The sequence below is a fragment of the Lacerta agilis genome, chromosome 2, assembly GCF_009819535.1.
Source record: "Lacerta agilis isolate rLacAgi1 chromosome 2, rLacAgi1.pri, whole genome shotgun sequence".
In the NCBI taxonomy this organism is placed as follows: domain Eukaryota; kingdom Metazoa; phylum Chordata; class Lepidosauria; order Squamata; family Lacertidae; genus Lacerta; species Lacerta agilis.
Window position 1 is genome coordinate 71,033,674 of NC_046313.1, and position 21,728 is coordinate 71,055,401.

A 21,728-nucleotide genomic window follows, 5' to 3' on the forward strand; every position below is an offset into this window, starting at 1 on the left:
GGTTCTACACTCAACAGGGATTGGCTGGCTGCCCACAGAGGAGAACGTTCCCGCTCGACCGTTCTATCACGCCCCCTTGCAAAAGGAGGGGGAAGAAAGCGGAACTGAGCGATTGGAAAGAGGCCGCGCGCGAGCGAGCCCGCCTCATCATATATAACGCGGCTGGAATGCCGGCTCCCATAATGCACCGCTGCCTCTCACGCCGCCTCTGAGAGACTCGCTTGTATCCCATGAGCCATTGCTCTCCCCCTTTCCTGCCGGCGCACCTGCGCCTTTAAGGGTCGCCGCCTTCCGCCTTGGTTTCCTCCGCTGCCCCACAATTCCGCGCGGCGCTACCCCATCTCTCCTCCCTCCCTCTCTCCTCACAGGGCCCCCTGGAGCCGCAAAATGGCGGACACAATGAATAGCCTCCGCCGCTGCTGCAACTGCCGCCGCCGCCTCCTCCTGCCGCCCGCAGCTTGACTCGAGCCCGCCTGAGGGCGCCGTCGACCAGCTTCTCCAACCGACCAGCGTCCCTTCCCCGCGGCTTCCTCCTCTCCCTCCGCCGCGAGGCAGGCGCTTCCCGCTTTCCCCACGCCCTCTTCGGCGTGCAGGCCCCGCCGGCTCCCTCCCTCCCTCCTCTCCCGGCGGCGGCATGAAGCTGACGGACAACGTGCTGCGGAGCTTCCGCGTGGCCAAAGTGTTCCGCGAGAACTCGGACAAGATCAACTGCTTCGACTTTAGCCCCAACGGCGAGACCGTTATCTCCAGCAGTGACGACGACTCCATCGTGCTCTACGACTGCCAGGAGGGCAAGTGAGTGCACTGCGAGAGGGCGGGCAGGCCCGGGCAGGCCGCGGAGGGGGGAGGGAGGGAAGGGGAGAGAGAGACAGACCCTCCCTCTCTGAAGCCCGGAGGAGGCCCTTCAGACCTCTCGCGGGTGAAGGGGAGTCAGTGGATCGGACGGGGGGAGGGGGCTTGAAGAGAGAAATTTGGAACATTTAAAATAAACCGGTTCTCGGCATCTGAGGATACTTGTGGAGGAGGGTGGCTTGGGGACCGGTGTGGGTGTGTTGTTGGCAGGACCGGCTGAAGGACAAGAAGCGCCTCGGGGTTGGTGGGATGCCCCGACTTCCAAGGACGGAGGAACCGAGGGCATAGTCCCGCCTCCTGTGAGATCTGTGAGTAGGGCCTGCCTTATCTTCTAATATTCTTAGGAAAGTGCAAGTGCTCTATAAGCATTGGTGGTGCTTCTTGCCTTTAGAAAAGCAAGTTGTACATCTTAAAGGAATCAGCTAAAGGGTCCCCCCCTTTGGTTTGTCAGCCAAGATAGCTCAGTGGCTTAGAGCATGGTACTGATAACGCCAAGGTTGATCTTGATATGTGGCAGCTGCCTATTCCTGCATTGCAGGGGGTTGGACTAAATGATCCCTGGGTCCCTTCCAACACTACAGTTCTATGATTGGGTTCCTTCCCTGCCTATATTAACATTGTGCTCCCTAACCTTTTTTATTTACCTATGCAAATAAGCAGTGTACTTGGTTGCTGACTGAACTGACTAGTTCCTAGGTTTAGGAGGAAATTGATGTTGATGGCAACTTCAACAAGATAGTATTGTGGGATCTTTAGCACATGGATGTGTTAAGGATGTAAACTGGGGCCGAGTGGAGAAAGGCATGATGTATAAAAACAGTACCTCAGTTGGAATATGGTTGTGTCAGCAGAGGAGCATGAAGTGAGTCTAACTGTCCCATCAGTAGCACCAGATATAATGCTATAGAATAGATATAGTAAGTAGCTGACCTTTCATTTTTATCACTGTGAGAAAATGAAGATGAAATTATACCGGCAATTGTGTCATACACGACTCTGTGTTTGTGTTGCCCTGCTAAATGATTTGGTGATTATAAGTATTCTTGCAAATGCAATTTGCTGCTCCTGTTAGTGGATTTGAATTAAATAAAATGCATTTATAAAGGCTTGTGTTCAGTTTTCTTTCCTTCTCACTCAGTGTCTTGTTAAAGTCGATACAGAAAGCACCTTTCTTTGAAGCACTTGCTTGTTTTTATATGTGAGACCAAAACATTGAGACAATGTGAATGATTACCAAATCCTAGTGAATGTGATATTTTCAGCATCACACCTATAACAGAATTTTCTTCAGCTTGCCTACTAAAAGACTGGTACACTAATAAAGTAATCTGTGCTTCTGTGGGGTAGAGGCGTACCTAGGAGTTGGCGAAATCTGCCCTTGCTTGGGGCACAAAATTCACCCATCAGGCAGAATCCTCCTGTGATACCTGGAGTGCCCCTGGCTCACCTTTCCAGGTCCTGCCTTGCCAGCTAATGGGATCTCCAGCAGGAAAATTTGTTGCTGCTACAGGTGCAGGCGGGGATGGAAAAGGTCCTCAGAACAGCTACCAGGCAGAAAACAGTGCAGCTGCCCCATTCAGCCCCAAGGAGACATGTTCCTCCTGTCCAGGCAACCTCACCTGCTGCTCAGATTTGGGGTGGGGGTGGGGCGAGGGATACAGCTCAAGAGTACAATGGGCTAGTGGATAGATTACAAGGGAGGTTTTTTCTGCTAGAGGTTGGGGGCCCTATGTCTTCTGTTGACAACCAACCACCAGTGGTATTGTGGAGTCAGGGCAAAGAGGTTTCCCCCTTTCCTGCTGTATCTAGCTTGCTTCACTTTGTTGGGGGTGGGTTGGCTGTTAGACACATTCATTTTACATATTTAATCCATGTGGTCCCAGCACACAACATGTGTATGCTCCTCGTGCACACACCAGATGTTGGGAATTGAAGTTGTGCATAGTCTCCACACAGGGAAAGGGATGGCATGGGTATGGAAGGCCTTAGGCCATATCACATTTGGGTTGTGTGTGAGTGAGAGTTTGAGGGAAGGGTGCAGGGTGCCAGTTGTCATTTTTTATTTTCACCTTGCAGCTGTGTGGTGTAGTGGTTAAGAGTAGTAGATTCGTAATCTGGTGAACCAGGTTCGCGTCTCCACTCCTCCACATGCAGCTGCTGGGTGACCTTGGGCTAGTCACACTTCTTTGAAGTCTCTCAGCCCCACTCACCTCACAGAGTGTTTGTTGTGGGGGAGGAAGGGAAAGGAGAATGTTAGCTGCTTTGAGACTCCTTTGGGTAGTGAATAAAGCAGAATATCAAATCCAGACTCTTCTCTTCTTCTTCTGTGTTATCACTTCTTTGGTACTGCTTATACCATTACAAATGTAAAATGTTGCATTTTTAGGCATTTTGGGCTGTGACCTTCTAGTTTTTCTATGTATATCTTTGATCAGTAATGTGCAGCCGTGTTAGGATTGTTTTCACATTAGCTGCTAGATACTTTGAAGATTCAAGAAGAGAAACAAAATTTCCAATACTTTTAAAGACACATAATAATAAACTATTAAAATTCAGTGAGATAGGGTTTTTCAAAATAAGTGTATTAATGGTATTTCTTACTATATGTAGATATATAATAAATCTGTCATCAGTTCTACTCCATGATTTATACTGTTCAGTTTTGTAGACAAGAGTTCCCATATTAACGGCTCTCCCCTCCTGAAGAGTCTGCTCTTTTCCATGTATTTTAAAGTACTTAACTCCATTAGCTGACACTATTCGGGCAAAGTTTATAATATTGGGGTGGGGGGGTTCCAATTCAGTCTACTGCTGAAAGGGAATCATGGTTTCTGTTTTCATTTTGAGAGCATCAAATAATCTTTTGCAGTCACCCTTGAGGATGGTGAAATCTTTGCCAAGAATGAAGCTATCTTTGCTATTTTTTTAAAAAAAGTTTATTCTACTGAAACCCATTTTTTTTTGTATCTGTCTGAGGTAGGTTTAAAGCAGTTTTTCAAATTTCAAAGGCAAAAGTCATTTACTTGTTAGATTGGTTGCCTCTAGCAAGAGTGTCCAGAGCTTATGAAATGAGACATCAATGAAAAGCACACTCACATGTAATCAGACTATGTGTTGTTGCGTAGCTCCAAGCTTTATTTTCTCCTTGTTTAAGGCAATTCTTAGACCAAATAAATGCCTTTTTAATAATTGACTATCATGAAAGCAGTCCTATGATCTTGCATGCTGGCATGGTGACACACACAGTTCGTTCCCTCCCTTTCCCCAAGGGGAGTGTGTATCAAGCCAAAAATAGTTCCTTACCCTCTCACTTCAATGTGGGCTCAATTTTATGGAACTCCTTTCCAACTGAGGTCAGACAGCCCCCTTCCCTGTTGAACTATTGAAGACATTTTAATTGAAGTATTTTTATACTGTAGTTCCGACCAATTTTATAGTTCCATCAAAAATTCCCTTTTGTGTATTATATTTCTTGTACACTGCTTAGAGGTGGTTATAGTTAAGCAGTATATAAATTGTTTAAATAAATAATAAACAAAAAGGTGTTTTGTCACCTGTTGTTGAATCACAGTTTACATGCTCTTTTTATATTTGTTCTTCTACTCTGTTGATTCTCACTCTGACCACAGATAGACAAATTGTAATTACCGTACCGGTAAGTGTCCCAGATTCACTTAATGCTTCTGTCAGTTTGAAGAGGACATAACATACCAGAGTGCAATGAATTTTAGAGTGCTAGATGTAATAGAAGTGGCACAGTACACCCTTTCACTTAGCAAGAACATAATTTTCATTCCCCTACCTAAGTTACAGTATCAACAGGTTTGAAAATAAAATGTATTCTTGTTTATTGCTTAAATACTATATCTACCACTATAAGCCATGGTTTAGTGTTACAGGAGCAAACCCCACACCTGGGCTTATGCATTCCCACCATTCCTTTTGCTGTGAGAAGGAGGAGCTTGAAAGCTTCTGCTTTCAATTTTAAATGTCCAAAGTTGGGACTCTGATTAAACTCTCTAACCATGGTTTATGATTCTTACATGAATCAGTTGAATCAAACCAGAGTTCCTGGAGTGCAGACAAGGAGGAATCATAATTAAAATAAAAAATACAGTCATACTTGGGTTGCCGAACGCCTTGCAACTTGAACATTTTGGCTCCTGAACCGTGCAAACCCAGAAGTGAGTTATTTGGAACCCAGACGTCTTCCGCGGCTTCCAATTGAGTGCAGGAAGTTCCTGCAGCCAATCAAAAGCTGCGTCTTGGTTTTCTAACGTTTTCGGAAGTCAAATGGACTTCTGGAATGGATTCTGTTCGAAAACCAAGGTGCGACTGTAGATGCTTCTGACCACCATCCCATGGCTCATTCCTATAATACTAAACTATAGTTTACTGGTACATTCAAAGTGACTTAGCATGTGAGATGCGGTATCTTGACTGGGTTTTGATGCGGAAGGCCCAAGTTCAAAATTGACTCATCCATAAAGTTCATAAGCTCCTGGCCAATATATAGTTTTTATGATGAGACAGATAACAAATCTTTTCTTGCAGCAGGCTACAATGTTTGCTTTTAAATTTCCTGGGTAAAGATTCAGAAATACTGGCATGACTCAGTAGCCAAACATGTTTATGACTTCCTCTGAACCTCCCTCTCCCCCAAGTTTTCTCCCTGTGTTACAGAACTTTGGTAAGGAGAGGTCTTCTATATTGTGCTGAGCTCTGGGCCAGGCAAAATAAGTGCTGACTTCTTGTGCTACTTCTGCCTGGCTATGTGTAAAGTAAAGAGCAAAGTCCTTTTGCATATGTTACAAGATTTGACAGATGTGAGGGAATTTCTTACTTTAGTGGAAGTAGAGAGGTAAAATTTCTGGAAATTTTGAAGCTCAGAAAAAACCCCAGGTTTTTTCTGGAAAAATATGGGAATTTTAGCACTTCTTTTTTCTTTTCCAGATTGAAAGTCATTCTGTTACTTTAGAAACATAAAATATAACTATGGACAATTTTAATGGGCATAAAATTATCACAACTAGCATATTAAAAATATAGTGTATCCAAACAATTATTACAAACAGAATTTACTTTTAAAATAATATTTATTTGTATTTGTAACAAATGGAGCAACAATCTCCTGAACTGTTTACTAGTTTATGTGGAACAAAAAAACCCCCACAAAACAATTCTTAAAAATCCAGAAGTAACAATTATTCATATTTCCTCTCCACAGTATTTAAAAAAAACATTTTCATAAAAAGAACTGAAGAAGGAAGTAGACTAAGTTTCAATGAATGGGCATGAAATTTAATCAGAATCATTTTCTGAGCTGTAATTAAGTATATACTTTCAGGCCCTTTTTGTTGCTCTATATTTTCTTCCAGTGCTTTGAGGCATAGTGAAGAGGAACAGAACCAATGCATACCACACACATGCAAAAACAAAACTGAAACCTTTTTCTTTTCTGGTGACAACAGCACCTCCTAAAGGAAGAAATGTATCTCGTTCTTGCATTTGAGAGTTCAGTTTGTAACCTAGGACTTGCTTGACCTCACAGAAATTAGAATAATCTGATACCATACATATTTTTTAGAAATTATTTATAAAATATTTGAACCCCTTACCTTAAAATATTTTATTCATCATGTTAAAATAAAACATTCCATAATCTATTTTTTATTTTTCCAATTTTTCGGAAAAAAACGGTTTTTTCCTTCACATCTCTAAGTGGAAGATCTAGGGCTCAGGTTTGGGTTGTGTCTGCACATCATGCTAACCCATGGTTTAACATAACACCCAGGAGCTGAAATAAGGCTTATGCACTGCCGCCGCCTCTCCCCTACCTCTGTGTAGCTCGTTGTATCATCTGGGCCAGGATTTATTATAAACTCTTGAGTGGTTTAACAAACCAGCTTCAGACACCATGGTTTGAAGTGAGCTTGTTTTGAATCTGACCAGATATTCATTGGAACTGTTTCTAGCCCCACAATCTCTTTATTTAATGGCATACACTAGCATGTAAAAAAAAAAATCATTTGTTAGTCATAATAATAATAATTTATTTATACCCCACCCATCTGTCTGGGTTTCCGCAGCCACTCTGGGCGGCTTCCAACAGAACATTAAAAATGCAATAATCTATTAAACATTAAAAGCCTCCCTAAACAGGGCTGCCTTCAGATCTCTTCTAAAAGTCTGGTAGTTGTTTTTCTCTTTGACATCTGGTGGGAGGGTGTTCCACAGGGCGGGTGCTACTACTGAGAAGGCCCTCTGCCTGGTTCCCTATAACTTGGCTTCTCGTAGTGAGGGAACTGCCAAAAGGCCCTTGGCACTGGACCTCAGTGTCTGGGCAGAATAATGGGGGTGGAGACGCTCCTTCAGGTATACTGGACCGAGGCCGTTTAGTCACAGTTCATTTTGTGGTAATCAAAGGAGAGAGAAATAGCAGTCTTAAAATGGCAGTTGTCTTCTTTGAGTGAAGGTGTTCAGTTGCTTTTTTAAAGGTTTTTGATACGGCTAAGCGGAGTTCTTATATGTTGGAACAAGTATAATCATTCTTGTATTTCTTCCTGGCAGACCTAAGAGAACACTATACAGTAAAAAGTATGGAGTGGATCTCATCAGATACACGCATGCTGCCAACACTGTGGTTTACAGTTCCAATAAAATAGATGGTAAGTGATCTATTCATTGTGTCTAATATCTACCTGCTTTTTGGCAGGGATAGATAATAAATACTGAAGACTTGAGGAAAAGATTGGGCTTGACTACATTGAGTGGTTTATTCATTAAAGCTTTTAGAAGGTAAATGAATATTTTCCTGCTCTTAGGGTTTAATCTCTAAAGCATTATTTTAAAGAGATTCCTTAGTCAATTCTTGGCTGAACTTTTAATCAGGGTGAAATGAAAGCCTGAACCATTGATTTGATGCAAGCTAAACATGTATGCAGGTGTCTCTTAACTTTGCTACTGGCTTATAGTGCAATTCTAACCATGTCTACTTAGAGGTAAGTCCTATTGAGTTAAGTGTGACTTACTTCCAGGTATGTGAGGTTAAAATTGCAGCCTTAGTACTTGCCCTCATCTCTGTTTTCCCCAACCGTAAATACATTGTTTACTTGGGAATATATATTGGGGTCTGTAAATTCATTTCTCTTCCTAAAAATGTTACAGTGGATTTTTGACTCTTTGCCTATATGACTCTATGTGGTTAACAATGTTGATTATCTTTATCAAACTGGGTTCTGTTGGTCACATCAGATGTACTTTTTTTTTTAGTATTTGAGCTTGTCTTGAGCAGAAACGTGAACCTGAAAGAGATTTATGAATATGGGCTTTGATTTTTTTTCTACTCAGTCTATCCTTCACACACTTTACCTGCTTCTTTTCAGTCACATCCATTTCCCCAAACTACTCTCCTCACTTCTGTTGTTGTGCTTGCTCTGCAGATTCTGCAGTTCCCACCCTCTGTTTTTTTTATTGAATTTACCGTATTTTTCGGTCCATAAGGCGCTCCGGACCACAAGACGCACTTGTTTTTTAAAGGGGAAAAACCAGGAAAAAATATTTTCCTGGTTTTCCTCCTCTAAAAAACACGGAGGGGAGCGCTGGAGGGAAAGCCCCTTCTCCCTTCACAGCGGCTCATCCCCGCTTCCTTAAAGGGACATGGGGACGAGGGGAGAAGGTTTCTCCCCTCCTCCCCATGTCCCTTTAAAGCAACAGGGGATAAGCCTGCTTTTGGCGTCGGGGCGCAGGGTGGTGGAGAAAGCAGCAGCATCCCCGCTGTTTCCTCCACCATCCCATGCCTTGCACCGATCCCAAAAGCCTGCTTTTGGGATTGGCGGGCAGCGCGTGGGGTGGTGGAGGAAATCCTCTACCAACCTCCCTGCCGCCCACCGATCCCAAAAGCAGGCATCGCAGCTGCCTCGCCCCACCTCCCGCCGAATACGGCGGGGGATGGGGGGAGGCAGCAGAGATGTTGGTGGTTCGTGCTAGCAGCTCGGCTCACGGAGCTGCTGGCACGATCCACCAACATCCCCTTCGCTCCCCGCCGCCTCCCCCCATCCCCCGTCGCGTTCAGCGGGACGTGGGGGGAGGCGGCGGAGGTGTTGGTGGATCGTGCTAGCAGCTCCGTTCACGGAGCTGCTGGCACGATCCACCAACATCCCCTTCGCTTCCCGCCGCCTCCCCCCATCCCCCGTCGCGGTCGGCTTCACGGAGCTGCTGGCACGATCCACCAACATCCCCTTCGCTTCCCGCCGCCTCCCCCCATCCCCCGTCGCGTTCGGCTTCACGGAGCTGCTGGCACGATCCACCAACATCCCCTTCGCTTCCCGCCGCCTCCCCCCATCCCCCGTCGCGTTCGGCTTCACGGAGCTGCTGGCACGATCCACCAACATCCCCTTCGCTTCCCGCCGCCTCCCCCCATCCCCCGTCGCGTTCCGCGGGAGGTCGGGGGAAGCAGCGGAGATGTTGCTGGATCGTGCTAGCAGCTCCGCTCGCCGAAAGAAGCTTCTTTCGGTGAACGGAGGTGCTGGCATGATCCAGCAACATCGCTGCTGCCTCCCCCCACCTCCCGCCGAACGCGGCAGGGGATGTGGGGAGGCAGTGGGAGCGAAGCCTTCGTTCCATAAGGCGCACAGCGATTTTCCCTTCCATTTTAGGAGGGAAAAAGTGCGTCTTATGGAGCGTAAAATACGGTATATCCCATCCTACCAGTGCAACCCTATCCTCAACTATTGACATGTTTGCTCCACTGTCGCAACACGTTTCTCATCCCCAAACCTGGCTTGTTCCATCCATTCAATATCTCTTCATACTCTAATGCAGATGAGCAGTTTCTGCTTCTCATCTACCCTTTGTCTAGTGGATAATAATTAATTTCTGACTTTTAACTTGATAATGTTGTCTCCTTAAGTTGACATTTAAGCATCTGAACAAACCATGCTTGACTAAAACACCGAACAAGTTTTCTAGCTTGCTTTTCATCCTTGGGAAGTGGTGAGAAATTGATTTTCTCACCCCGCTGTTGGCCAGCTTCATTCCCTCACCCACATACCTCTGTGGGCCACAATCCGATTATTGGCAGTTACAGTGAGCACGTTTAAAGTCCATTTGTGAGTACGATTTGATTTAACACTGCACCTGCAAATGGACAAAGCTGGGTTCAGTGGGGAACCCCTTAGTACAGGCTTCCTCAACCTTGGCCCTCCAGATGTTTTGAGACTACAGTTCCCAGCATCCCTCACCACTGGTCCTGCTAGCTAGGAATCATGGGAGTTGTAGGCCAAAAACATCTGGATGGCTGAGGTTGAAGCCTGCCATAGTGCAACCAATTCTAGTAAAGCTTGCTGGTGGTGCTGATTTAAGCTTCAAGTTGTTATTTTGTAGCCACATCCTTACCTGCCCCACACCTGTCTTCATATATATGCCATCAGGTGTGGGGTGGTTGGGCATGTTTGGCAAAAGCAGCCTGGCTTGCCATATTGGGTCCTGTGCCCGCAGGGTGGAAGTTTTTCGCCCTTTGTAGGCCAAGTTTCTAAATTTATCCTTTTTAAGTTCTGTCAATTTAAGCTGTAAGTACAAGGAATTTAAGCTACTAACATGAGTTTGGCCAAACTGCGGGAGGCAGTGAAGGATAGGCGTGCCTAGTGTGCTCTGGTCCATGGGGTCACGAAGAGTCGGACACGACTGAACAACAACAACAACAAGGAATTTATTTTGTACTCATATCTATTTTGGCTCAATGTGGTAACACCTTGAGTAAAATAATAAAACTTTTAGTCAAGCTTATTATCAAGGCATTAATATTCTAAAAATTATCTGAGAAGCATTGTAGGCATTCATAAAAGTATTATGAATAATATCTTGAGTTTTTTAATCTAAAGCTTAAAATTCAGAATATTCTCAGAACTGGCCAATCTTTCTGGCCTCTGCATAGAGGTGATACCACAGCAGTAATTAACCACATCCTTCCTTCTCTTGCTGGGTGTACAAAATTATGATATGGCTTCTTAATTTTTCTTTTTAAAAAACAAAATGTGTGTACATTCCTTGATTATTAAACAGTCCTCAGCCATGGTTGGCAGTGTTAAAGTATGCAGTGATATGGGTTTTCCAGAACCAGCACAGTGCACTGGTTAGAGTGTTGGACTAGATCCCAAGAAACCAAGGTATAAACCCCACTCTGTCTTAAAGCTCAGTGGGTGCCCTTAGACTAGTTACTGCCTCTCACTTTAACTTACCTCAAAAGTTGATGTGATGATAAAATGGGAGTTCAGGGGAGAACTGTATGTCCCTAGAGATCCTTGGAAGAAAGATGGCATATAAACAAATAAATTAAAAATAAATAATTTCCAAACCCTAAATCAATTGAGTCTGATTTTACACAATTGATTTAGTAAAAATAAGAAGCGGGGATTGGTTGAATCATGTTTGGGCTAGTTGAGGCTCATCTGCATAGCTCTACCAGGGTTGCATGTGAACTTAGCCATTGAAGTTGTAATGCTGTATTCAATCCAAAGCTTTACTTGAAAATACTTTTCGAGATATAACAGCTTGGCAACATACACTTCCTTACATAGGGCTGTGCCCAATGCTAGTCTTTTTCAGAGTAGACCTGTTGAACTTAATGGACATTACTAACGGGGAGGAATTCATTCTCATATGAAGGCTGTTGTTCTGTCAGCAATAGCATTTTCTGCTTGCCTTATGGAGTGATCTCTCTTCTCCCACAATATGCTGTTCTTAGTATTCTCCCGCCCCTCCAGAGCAGCTGTGGGTGGGGTCCCATTGCACTAGTGGGAGTCATTGTGCTGACTTCTGCTAGTAGTATGGAATAGTTGACCCTGACCCTAGGTTTAATAATTTCAGTTGGTCTACTTTGAGTATGACTAGGCTTGGTTACAACTCAGGGTTTAAAATTTAAAAGAAAACAAAACACACAAAAATGTATATTTATTAAATATTCATGCACACTTCTGAGGGATAGTCATCTACAAAAAGTTAATCACAACTTTGAAACTGCAGAGTTTGACTGTTTTATGTGTAACTAATGAATTTTATGAAATAATGGATTTTTACAAATGGAGAAAAAAATTAGAAAATTTTTCTACCTTGCATCACTGATATGTGCTTCAAAAGGTATCTATCTCGAATGTCTGAAGCATTTCAAGAACTCAATCAGTATGGACATGTTCTTGAAAGAGGCAGGCAAATCAAAGTCCTTTCCTGCAGGAGGCTTGCCACAATTTGTGTGTTTGAATTAATATTTAGGTGCTTCTGAATTTCTTCTCGAACCAGCTCTGCTGATGTACTCCTCTATGAAGAATTTCTCAGTTTTCAAGCCTAATTCTACCTGCCTGATTCCAGGCTGAGGTAGTAGTTTGTACAGTTTGAGGGTCTATGATACCACCCGGTACAGGAGATAACTGTACAGGCCACTGCCTTGCCTGGGACAGAGCTTTATCTGCTTAAACAAGGCGATTCCTCCCTGCATTCGTTTGGTGCCAGGTAACTGTTGCTACTTAAAGACCATCAGTCTCTCAAATGTGTGTGTGTTTAAACAATAGATTCAGGAGTTTAAAAAACCTGTGCATTGCAGTGTGCATGGTAGAGAGTAGGCTCTTCAGACTAGCTTGTCTGTCCTGGGCATTCATTTTTGGCTTGTAAAATTGTTCTTCAAAATGTGGCTATGTTCCTCTGCATGTTCTTATCAGTTTCACTGGAAAATAATTAAGCACATTATTTTTTCATGCAATTAAAGGGCTGCAAAATGTGTGGGTTCTGCATCCTTACTTTCCACTTGGGAGTTGAAATTCTCATCTTATTTGCTCTCCCACTATAGTTTGTCTTTTGAAAAAGCTGATTATTTACATCAACATTTATAAATATAACTTTGAGTAAAGACTAAGAAATAATTTTACAAGAATAGGTTTATCTGCTGTATAACTTACTTTTTTGGTTTTGTACTCCAATTACAGTTAAGTATGTTGAAAATACTGATTGAGAAATACTGCAAATATAATGCTAGTGATCAATCTCAATGTTCTATTTGCGTTTATATACATGTTTAGGTATTGCTATTTAGTTGTCTTTTACTTGTTTAATTCCGTTCATTTCTTTTTATCCAGAAGTAGTTTTCAGACTTCAGTATCCCAGAATTCTCATTTTAACTGCAGTTGTTGAGCTGAGGTGGTTGGCACTCGGATAAGGTTTACATGACTGCTAAATTCTTAACACAGCTAAAAGTTAAACAAACTGCAGGTAGAGAAATGGTTATTTTTTTTAGACAGAAAGTACAGTATATTATTCCTACTGGCTCAAACCTAAAACATTTTCATGTTGGGTCACTTAAGTATAGGACAGCAAATACTGTACTATTTTGCTCAGGCTATGCCAGAAGACTGTACTTCATGGCTTCAATTTTAACCCACACAATAACTGTGTTTCAAGAAAAAGAACCATCTCTATTGAAATAAACAAGCTGTTATTACTGCCAGGTGATGCAGGGTTGCTGTATAATATTGTTTGCCTTGTTGATTTCTTGTAGATACAATCAGATACCTTTCTCTGCATGACAATAAATACATCAGATACTTCCCAGGACATAACAAGAGGTAAGATGAGTAATGCATTTGTAATTTTGCTGGTAAAGAATCGGGAATAACAGTGCATTTTGTTGAATTTTTATCTCATTTAAATTGCAAAAATGAAAGATGAAAAAATGGTTTTGTGTCATTTATTTTTATCTCTCCTTCAGGGTTGTTGCTCTATCCATGTCTCCAGTGGATGACACTTTTATTTCTGGGTCGCTTGATAAGAGCATCAGACTTTGGGATCTTCGATCTCCAAATTGCCAGGTAAAATATTGGGTAGTCGGCATGAGGTGCACTGGAGGGCTGCTTCAGAATGTATAATAGACTGTAGAGCATAGTACTCAATTCCACTAAAAGATGGTGTGTTACCAAAGGAATTACAAGCCTATAAATCTGTTCTGTGCATCAGTTTGAGCCTTTTCTCTAATTCTAATTGCCAGAATTTGTGGTGGTTCAGCATTGGAATCACAACTGGGGAGGGAAATGTTCACCTCCCCATGTGTTGTGGTCCCAAAGAACATTCTTCCTCCATGCACACACTTCTTGGTAATATTTTTAAATCTTATGCATGGTTGTTACCCACACAATTATAGCAAATGTTCGGCCTTTGGGTATGTATCCAGTTTCTTCGTCAAAAGCTGCAACTCTGGGATAAAGAGAATTCTATTTATGAAGAGCAAGCTAGTTGTAGGAAGCATTGGAATCTGATTGGATATCTCTGTTACATTATTTGATTTATAAATATATCAAGGACACAAATAAACATTAATTTGTAACTTTCATTGATATCTTAGCCTTTGATTTAGTAAATAAGGACCAGCTGTGGCACACAAGTTGGCCAGTACTAATATTGACAAAATGTTACTGTGACTTGTACAGACTCTGCATTAGAACACTACCCTGCAATTAAGAGTGTGCATTAATGATGTTTTAATATAAACAATTTCGATAAAAACGGGTAGAGGAGAGCTGTAGTTTGGTCCCACTTTTTATTTTTTGCATAAACAACATTGTTGCAGAAATGTCTGCTTTGGTGGAATGAAAGATCTCAGCTCTGCTTTATGCCAATAACCTAGCATTGCTATCATGAAATAAGATATGCTTAACTAACATTGTCTAAATTTGGATCACTGTAGGAAGTAATCAAGCGCTCTAAACAAAGATCTTAGGACTCCCTATATGAACACCATCAATTCCTCTTAGATCCAGCTTTAGCTTATATTTGTAGCTGGAGTTGGATTTGCTTTAGGTGAACAATTGGTGCAGAATAAGCAAAATGAATATGTCTTAACTAAATTGTATTCATTGGAACACCTAAGGGTCAGGTACAGAGTTGTCAAAAAACCTAGCAAACTGTATTTTAGCAATTGAAGGATTTCTGGCCTTAGGCCATTGCCATAGTGTGAGAAACTGGGGACATTGTTTATGATGTCCAGAAAAATGGTGTAATTTATAATATGTTTCTCAAAAGATTATGCGAAGGTACATTACCTATAAATACTAACTTTCCTTGGTTCTTCATGGAGCTTAGACTCAGTTAATGCCATCCATATATATTGAATGGAGTTTTACAGGTATCTGTGGCACCAATGAAAATGTGGGTTTGGCTGTAATCATATAGAAGACATAATTCACAACTAAGTTTTTTCAATTATATGTTGAACCAAGGAAATTTTAAATAATCATGTTTTAAATAATCTTAAATAACAGTGTTGTTATAGAGCAGTACTAGATATTGTGATAGAATTGTTAATACATAGTTTTATATTTATATGCTGGCATTGCTTGCCACAGTAGCTAGGAAACTACGTGCATACCTGTTAGTGATTCACCTTTGTTAATGATTCACATTTAATCATTCCAACTCAGTATTCTGGTTTAGAAGTATATAGTGGGCATGAATTCTATTATTATTATTATTATTATTATAATAAAAATAATGTATATCATTGACTGTGTAAGTGCGTGTGTGTGCGTGCTTGCTTACTTGTATTGACAGGTTTCACACAAGTCTTTGGCTGCCTGCACTAAAGTTTTGCACATACTAAAAGATGGCAGTAAAAATGCTAAAATAACTATGTCTCATGCCTGATTCAGGACATTGTATTATGAAAGGTGATTTAACAGTAATAGAAGTAACACTTTTTGTTTTATGTTTTATGTAACACTTTTTGTTTTACTTTTAATTTCCCAAATTCTAGGGCTTGATGCATCCTCAAGGGAAGCCTGTGTGTTCATTTGATCCAGAGGGGCTGATTTTTGCAGCTGGGGTCAATTCCGAAATGGTGAAGCTTTATGATCTTCGCTCATTTGATAAGGTATGTAATGTTCAGGTGCATTTGAGATTGTAAACATTCCCAAGAGATCTCTATAAACATGATGCCTGTAACAGGGGCAGAATTCCTGTGATTCAGATATGCAATTAACTCTAGAAAACAAAAGTCATACTCTAGATCTCTTATAGTAAAATGTAATTTTTGTTAGGTGGTCCTGAGTTTTCATTCATTTTGAAGAATGCCTTAGCTGATCAGGGTCTATCTAGACCAGCATTATTTGCCAGAATCCCAGTGACTAAGAGATGCTCACTGGCTCCCTTCAGTCTTCTCACAACAAAAATAATTTGATATGACTGTGTTTGTGCAGGTTCATGTTAACTTTCATAACTAGAATGATTGAGATGGTTCTGCTATGTGCCCTCATTTGGTTTTCTTTCTTGAAGGGTCCATTTGCTACCTTTAAGATGCAGTATGACCGAACCTGTGAGTGGACTGGTTTGAAGTTCAGCAGTGATGGTAAACTTGTTCTTATATCAACCAATGGAGGGTTCATCCGACTCATAGATGCCTTTAAAGGAGCTGTTCTTCATACATTTGCGGTGAGGCTGCTTTCCTTACTTTCTGGGGAGCTCTCTGTCTTGAACTTCCTTAGTTATAGGTGAGATGTATTGCACAGATCCACTAGTATTGTTTTAGAGATTCCTCAGCTGTTCATCTTTCAACAATCATTCTGTCTAAATATTGATGCTACAGACATTTTTAGCAGGCACTATCAGGCGCTTCTTTCATAAACCTATTACTGATTGGTGGAAATCAGGGTTCAGTATTGCAGCCCAGCAGATAAGAGTGACAAGTGAGTCAATAGTGCAACTGAAACAGTAATTTATTAAGCAGAATACCCAATGCAAGTGTTATAGATAAAGAAAGCAGATTAAGCATGAATTCTTTACATAACAGTACTTGATATTGCATTGCATCGTCATACAGTCCTCTTGTTCATCTACTTAAGACGTGATTATTCTAAGTTTCATAGTAGTTCATAATTAACAGTGACCATCAATATCAATGGATCTCATGGTCCTTTCTCCATCCTTTGAGAGACAAAGTGAGCCTACCCTTCTCCTGTCCTTTATGGGTTTTTATATTCATCAGAGGTGGGAACAATTTTTTCCACCCCCTTTGTTTACCCAGTTTTCTCCTGTAATGTCACCTTAGCTTCTCTCATTTAGCGGCTTCATCATTCACCAAGCCACCATACAAGGCCTTCCTCATTCCCTTATCAGGCCAAGGTGTTGCACATGTTGCTTCTGTATGACAAAGGTTATGCTGAGCCAAACTCTTTTACTGCAGTAGTTCATCAAGGGCCCAGTAGTTCTCTAGGTCTGGCAGGACTAGATTGTCAGCACACCAGTTTCTTTTATTAATATCCCTTTTAATTTCAAGTATACTTCAAATATTTACAGTCTCTGCCTAATTGCCATTTACTTCCCAAAATCTTGGATCACCCTTTTTAACCCAGGTAACTAAAGGATTTCATGTGTATCATCTTCTGGACTCTAGTGGATTCTTGCTTCTTAGCTCGAGGCATTGACTTGCTTTTCTCTCTTCCAAACTTTCTTTTCCTTTTCCTTTGCAGGGATTTAACAACACAAAGGCTGTTACACTGGAAGCTTCATTCACCCCAGACTCTCAGTTTATAATGATTGGTAAGAGAGCCACACTCCTTTATGTAACTGTGGAACACCAAGTTTGAAAAGTAATTTCAGTGTCACTTCCAATGCAGCCTATGGCCTGAAAAGATTTCTGCCCTTCTGGGGTGTATCTGGCTATTTTGTATATATTGGGTGTGCCATCAGTTGAAAATCAGTTGGGTTGCTTAATTAATTGGTTTCCTGTTGGTGCTTCGTACTAATATTGCATAATATTTACAGGATCAGAGGATGGGAAGATCCATGTCTGGAATGGAGAGACTGGAATGAAAGTAGCAGTGCTAGATGGGAAGCACACAGGCCCTATTACCTGTTTACAGTTCAACCCAAGGTTTATGACCTTTGCCAGTGCATGCTCCAATATGGTAAGGAGGCAATATGTTTCTACAGAATCCCAGCCAAATTGAATATGTGAATGCTTCGGACAAATGGGCTCGCCTTATGGGTGTTTGAAAGTGAATACAGCGTTTTGTATGGATGGGGACCATGTTAAAGCAGAGTTGATTGCAGAGGAATCTACTTGTATTTAAGCCCCCTGCAGGGGAAGATCAGGGACCCTGTGTGTGCATATGATGCTGTGAGAACATGGGGGTGAGGCTTGTGTGTGCACTCCTGTCCCCTTAACATACTTGCAGAACAGTGCACTTCAAAATGCACATGTGCTATGTAAGCAGGAACTATAAACTCTCAATTTATATTGAATAGTTCTTTGTAATTAGAAAATTGGCAGACATATTAGAACCACTGATTTTGTTTCTTCTTTCAGGCCTTTTGGTTACCCACTATAGATGACTAATTCCGGATTCATCTTTTCCATTGGACAGTTTTCATACTGTATTGACAGCAACGTATTTGTGAAGACTGTAATAGAAGTATTGGGATTACATTGCAGAGACTTGAATGCTCCCATGCAGCTCATCCTATATATATTTTGGTATGCCAGGCTCTTTGCTGCATCCCTTCAAAAGGATTTTTTCATTTGGCTGCGCACCTACCAGTTCAGGAACTTGAGATCGTCCCGAATTGTAGCAGAACTTTGGGTTGAATATTGGCACAGCAAATACATGTTGATACATCAGTCACTTTTGTTTTTAAGTGGGGGTTACCAATTGTAAGCTCCTAGGATTCTGGGCTTGTTTAAAAACAAACTTTCCAGAATGTTTTCTCTGGTCTGAAATATCAACAGTAAATACACTCTGCACTCCTTAAGTGCTTCCTTGTGCCACATAAATCTTTGTGCCATATATACAGCAACTATCCCATTCTTGGAGAAAGCTTCTGATGCTACCAATACTCCCATGAGACTTTATAGACATTTTGGATTCCTTGACATGTCAATGTCAAGGACATGCAGGGACTTGGAGTGGATGATCCTAAGCAATAAAGATGTTTTCAGCTGTAAAATGTTTTTAAAAACAGACTAGATGGAAATGCATTCTCTGTACCCCTTCTTTCAGTGTAATTGCAACTGATTATGTAAATATGGGGAGGGGTGGGTGGGTGGAGCATATTTTTTTTACTTTTGGATATTAAAAAGTTACATTTGGACCAATACAGTATTGTGGAATTAGTCTTGGTTCTTCACCTGCCTCTCACACATTGGTCTTCCTGTTCTCCATATTTCCATTTCATTCCTCCAAGCCTAGGTACAGCTTGTACTGCCCCCTTCCCTAAATATTTCCACCCATTGTGAATGGGGCCATTCTGTTAGTGCAAATTTAGTTAACTAACTCTGTCAAACTAACTTGATGGGACTGCAGAATTTCCACTGTTTCCAGCTTGTTTGCTTTCTTCGCCTGAGAGTCCTTTTGCTGAAGAACGAAGGGGCGTGTAAGTAAGTAAGCATGTCATGTGGCAACTGGAAATGAAATCAAGGTCAGCTGTTCTATTATAGTGATGTGCATCTGGGCCTACTGCTTTGTAGTCTTCACTACCAAGTGCTTAAAACTACTAGCCTGCACGTTTCAGTAATTATCATACAAGCAAGCACAATTTCAGTGCTTCATGCTCTAGTGGTTTTGAACTCCCATGAAGCCCTCACTCTTAAAGCCACTAGCATTTTGATAAGGAGACATGTTTCCTTTGGCTATGTCCTGGCTTTGCTAAGTGTTGTTCACACCTTTGGAGAATTTTCCTCTGCATTTAGAACATGCTCTGGTGGTACATGTTACAGTACTGCATCCCAGGCGTTCTCTACATCCTCCAAAGAGCTGCTGCACAGGAGCCGTACTGAGGAATGTAACGTTTTAAGTTTGAGGTGCTGGGGGAGAAAACTCCCATTGCCTTCTTATTAACTAAATTGTATTTAAATTTAAAATGGTTTTTTGTTGTGTTTTGTGTCCAGCGGTTGCTCCCTCTGCAGAGATAATGGCTGGATCTCTCCTGAGCCTGCCAAAGTTCAAGGATGCAGGTAGCTTCAGCTCAGGGATTTGCCTCAACTGCATCAGCACACAACCTCCTGGCTTCTGCTGTATTAATTCACAGTATGGCAGCACTAGCAGGACTGTCAGATGCAGTGTTGAGATCCAGGGGCAGCACTATTACATCAATTATGGTCTTGCCAGAATTCATTTGCATGGTGCTGCACTGAGCTGCGCAGTTCAGTTAATTTTTTTAATCGTAAAATCTTGCCCACTCTGCTACAAAAAGAGAAATCAATGAGTGCTTTACTTTTTACCTTGAGTAAGCTGCTACTCTACTGAAGCTGGTTCTCAGTAGGCAGTGGGATGTATGTGTACCGCGTACTGCATTTACTTTTGCCAGGAGCTAGTTTTGATCAAACCTTTTTTAAAGAAAAGCATTGCTTGCAAATGAACTCATATTTGTTAACTGTATTATGTATCCTAAATTACATGTTACATTTTGTAAACCTGTATTTGCAGCTTGTGTACAGATACGTTAAAGTCAAGAATAAATTGCAGTATTAGACACAAGGAGCACTGCTGTCCTCTATTAACTTTGCCATGTAGTGTTCCCATCATGTATGTAATGGATTGCTTTCTGGTTAACAGTATTTCTTCACTATTGAACATATCCTTCCAGCAAAGTGTGCAAGTCATCAATTTTTCCACAGTTACCGAAGCTAAAATGGATGCATCTTCTGAAGCAGTTGCTAGATGTTAAGATTGATAAACATTTTATGAAGATCTACTGCACTGCCAGCAGGTAAGATTCTAAGGCCTGTTCAGTTATGAAAGTGACCCTCACATCTCTTAACATTTTTTTTTACATAGGTTTATTGGCCCTAAATGTTATACACCAAGGAAGGGGAACCTTATCCCTGGGTGGCCAAATGTGGCCTTCTAGTTCACACAACTTCACTAGAGTCCAGCCTCCACCATTTTCCCAAGTGATTTTGTCTGCCTGCAATGTGTCCTTGATCTGTCTTACTTGCCTAGATGGAAGACTGTTGTGCAGCTAATGAAAACCTGACTGCAACGCAGAATATATAAAGGTAAGAGTTACAACTGCTGCTCTGACCTACATAGAACCCCCATAAAGTTGCCCATGAGTGAATGTGGCCCGTGGACTGAAGTAGTTTTCCCCACCTGTTTGCAGATAGTCTATTAGAGAAATGGGAGCACTGTTGGCCAAACAATTCTGGGCAAAAACTTGGGTAATTTGTTTCTGCTTCTATTCTATAAAAATACATGTAGTTTGGTTTTAGACTTTTATAGGATGTAGGTGTACGGTAGACTATACGTTCACCTTTAATAATATGCATGCCTGTTTGCTTACTCTTCTGTTTGGACTCATTAAAAATATCTGTTAAGTCTAAAGCAGAAGTGGTTCCATATGTAAGCTACTGTCTTGGTGCTTACAACTTACTATTGCACTTTTAACTCTCGGCTTCATAGCTCTATAGAGTATTGCCCATTTCAAAAGAGATAAATGATTAAAACTATGTAATTCCTAATGCATCCTCAAAGATTGAACGTCACTGGGTATGTGAGCTAAGGCTGCAGTCTCATGCAGAAACAAATCCCATTAAAATCTGTCTTCTAGGTATGCTGGTAAGAGGGGAGGTAGCAATATGCTTTGGTTAACCCAGGGGTAGTCAACCTTTTTATACCTACCACCCACACCCACTAATGCATCTTTCTTGATGGTAAAATTTCCTTACCGCCCACCAGTGCTCGATGGAAGGAGGATTCAGCTTGTGCCGTAGAACCCCCTACCGCCCACCTAGAATCCTGAAACGCCCACTAGTGGGCGGTAGGGACCAGATTGACAAACCCTTGGTTAAGCTATCTGGCTTGGGTTTGCTTTGAGATGGATGTGCAATGAAGAGTTGTTCTGAG

The 21,728-nt window shown here is 41.7% G+C and overlaps 1 protein-coding gene across 2 annotated transcripts; it reads left to right on the forward strand.

Moving 5' to 3' along the window:
- The first annotated feature begins 345 nt into the window (after window positions 1–345).
- On the forward strand, window positions 346–18,386 carry WDR82 (WD repeat domain 82). 2 transcript variants are annotated; one of them, XM_033140670.1, is made up of 9 exons: window positions 346–795; window positions 7,423–7,520; window positions 13,397–13,463; window positions 13,607–13,709; window positions 15,644–15,760; window positions 16,162–16,317; window positions 17,355–17,424; window positions 17,650–17,792; window positions 18,194–18,386. In XM_033140670.1, exons 1-9 carry the CDS (start codon window positions 635–637, stop codon window positions 18,221–18,223), a joined length of 945 nt encoding a protein of 314 aa, XP_032996561.1. In that variant the 5' UTR covers window positions 346–634; the 3' UTR covers window positions 18,224–18,386. The 2 variants fall into 2 exon arrangements, with proteins under 2 accessions (XP_032996561.1, XP_032996562.1); XM_033140671.1 differs by having other exon boundaries at window positions 347–795; window positions 13,607–13,706.
- The last annotated feature ends 3,342 nt before the right edge of the window (window positions 18,387–21,728 follow it).

Bases quoted from the DNA above. Each gene is read 5' to 3' on its own strand.
- WDR82 (XM_033140670.1), top strand. From the start codon at position 635: ATGAAGCTGACGGACAACGTGCTGCGGAGCTTCCGCGTGGCCAAAGTG. The intron at 13,710-15,643 runs AAATATTGGGTA...CCCAAATTCTAG, and splicing joins GATCTCCAAATTGCCAGGTA to GGCTTGATGCATCCTCAAGG. The intron at 17,425-17,649 runs GTAAGAGAGCCA...TAATATTTACAG, and splicing joins CTCTCAGTTTATAATGATTG to GATCAGAGGATGGGAAGATC.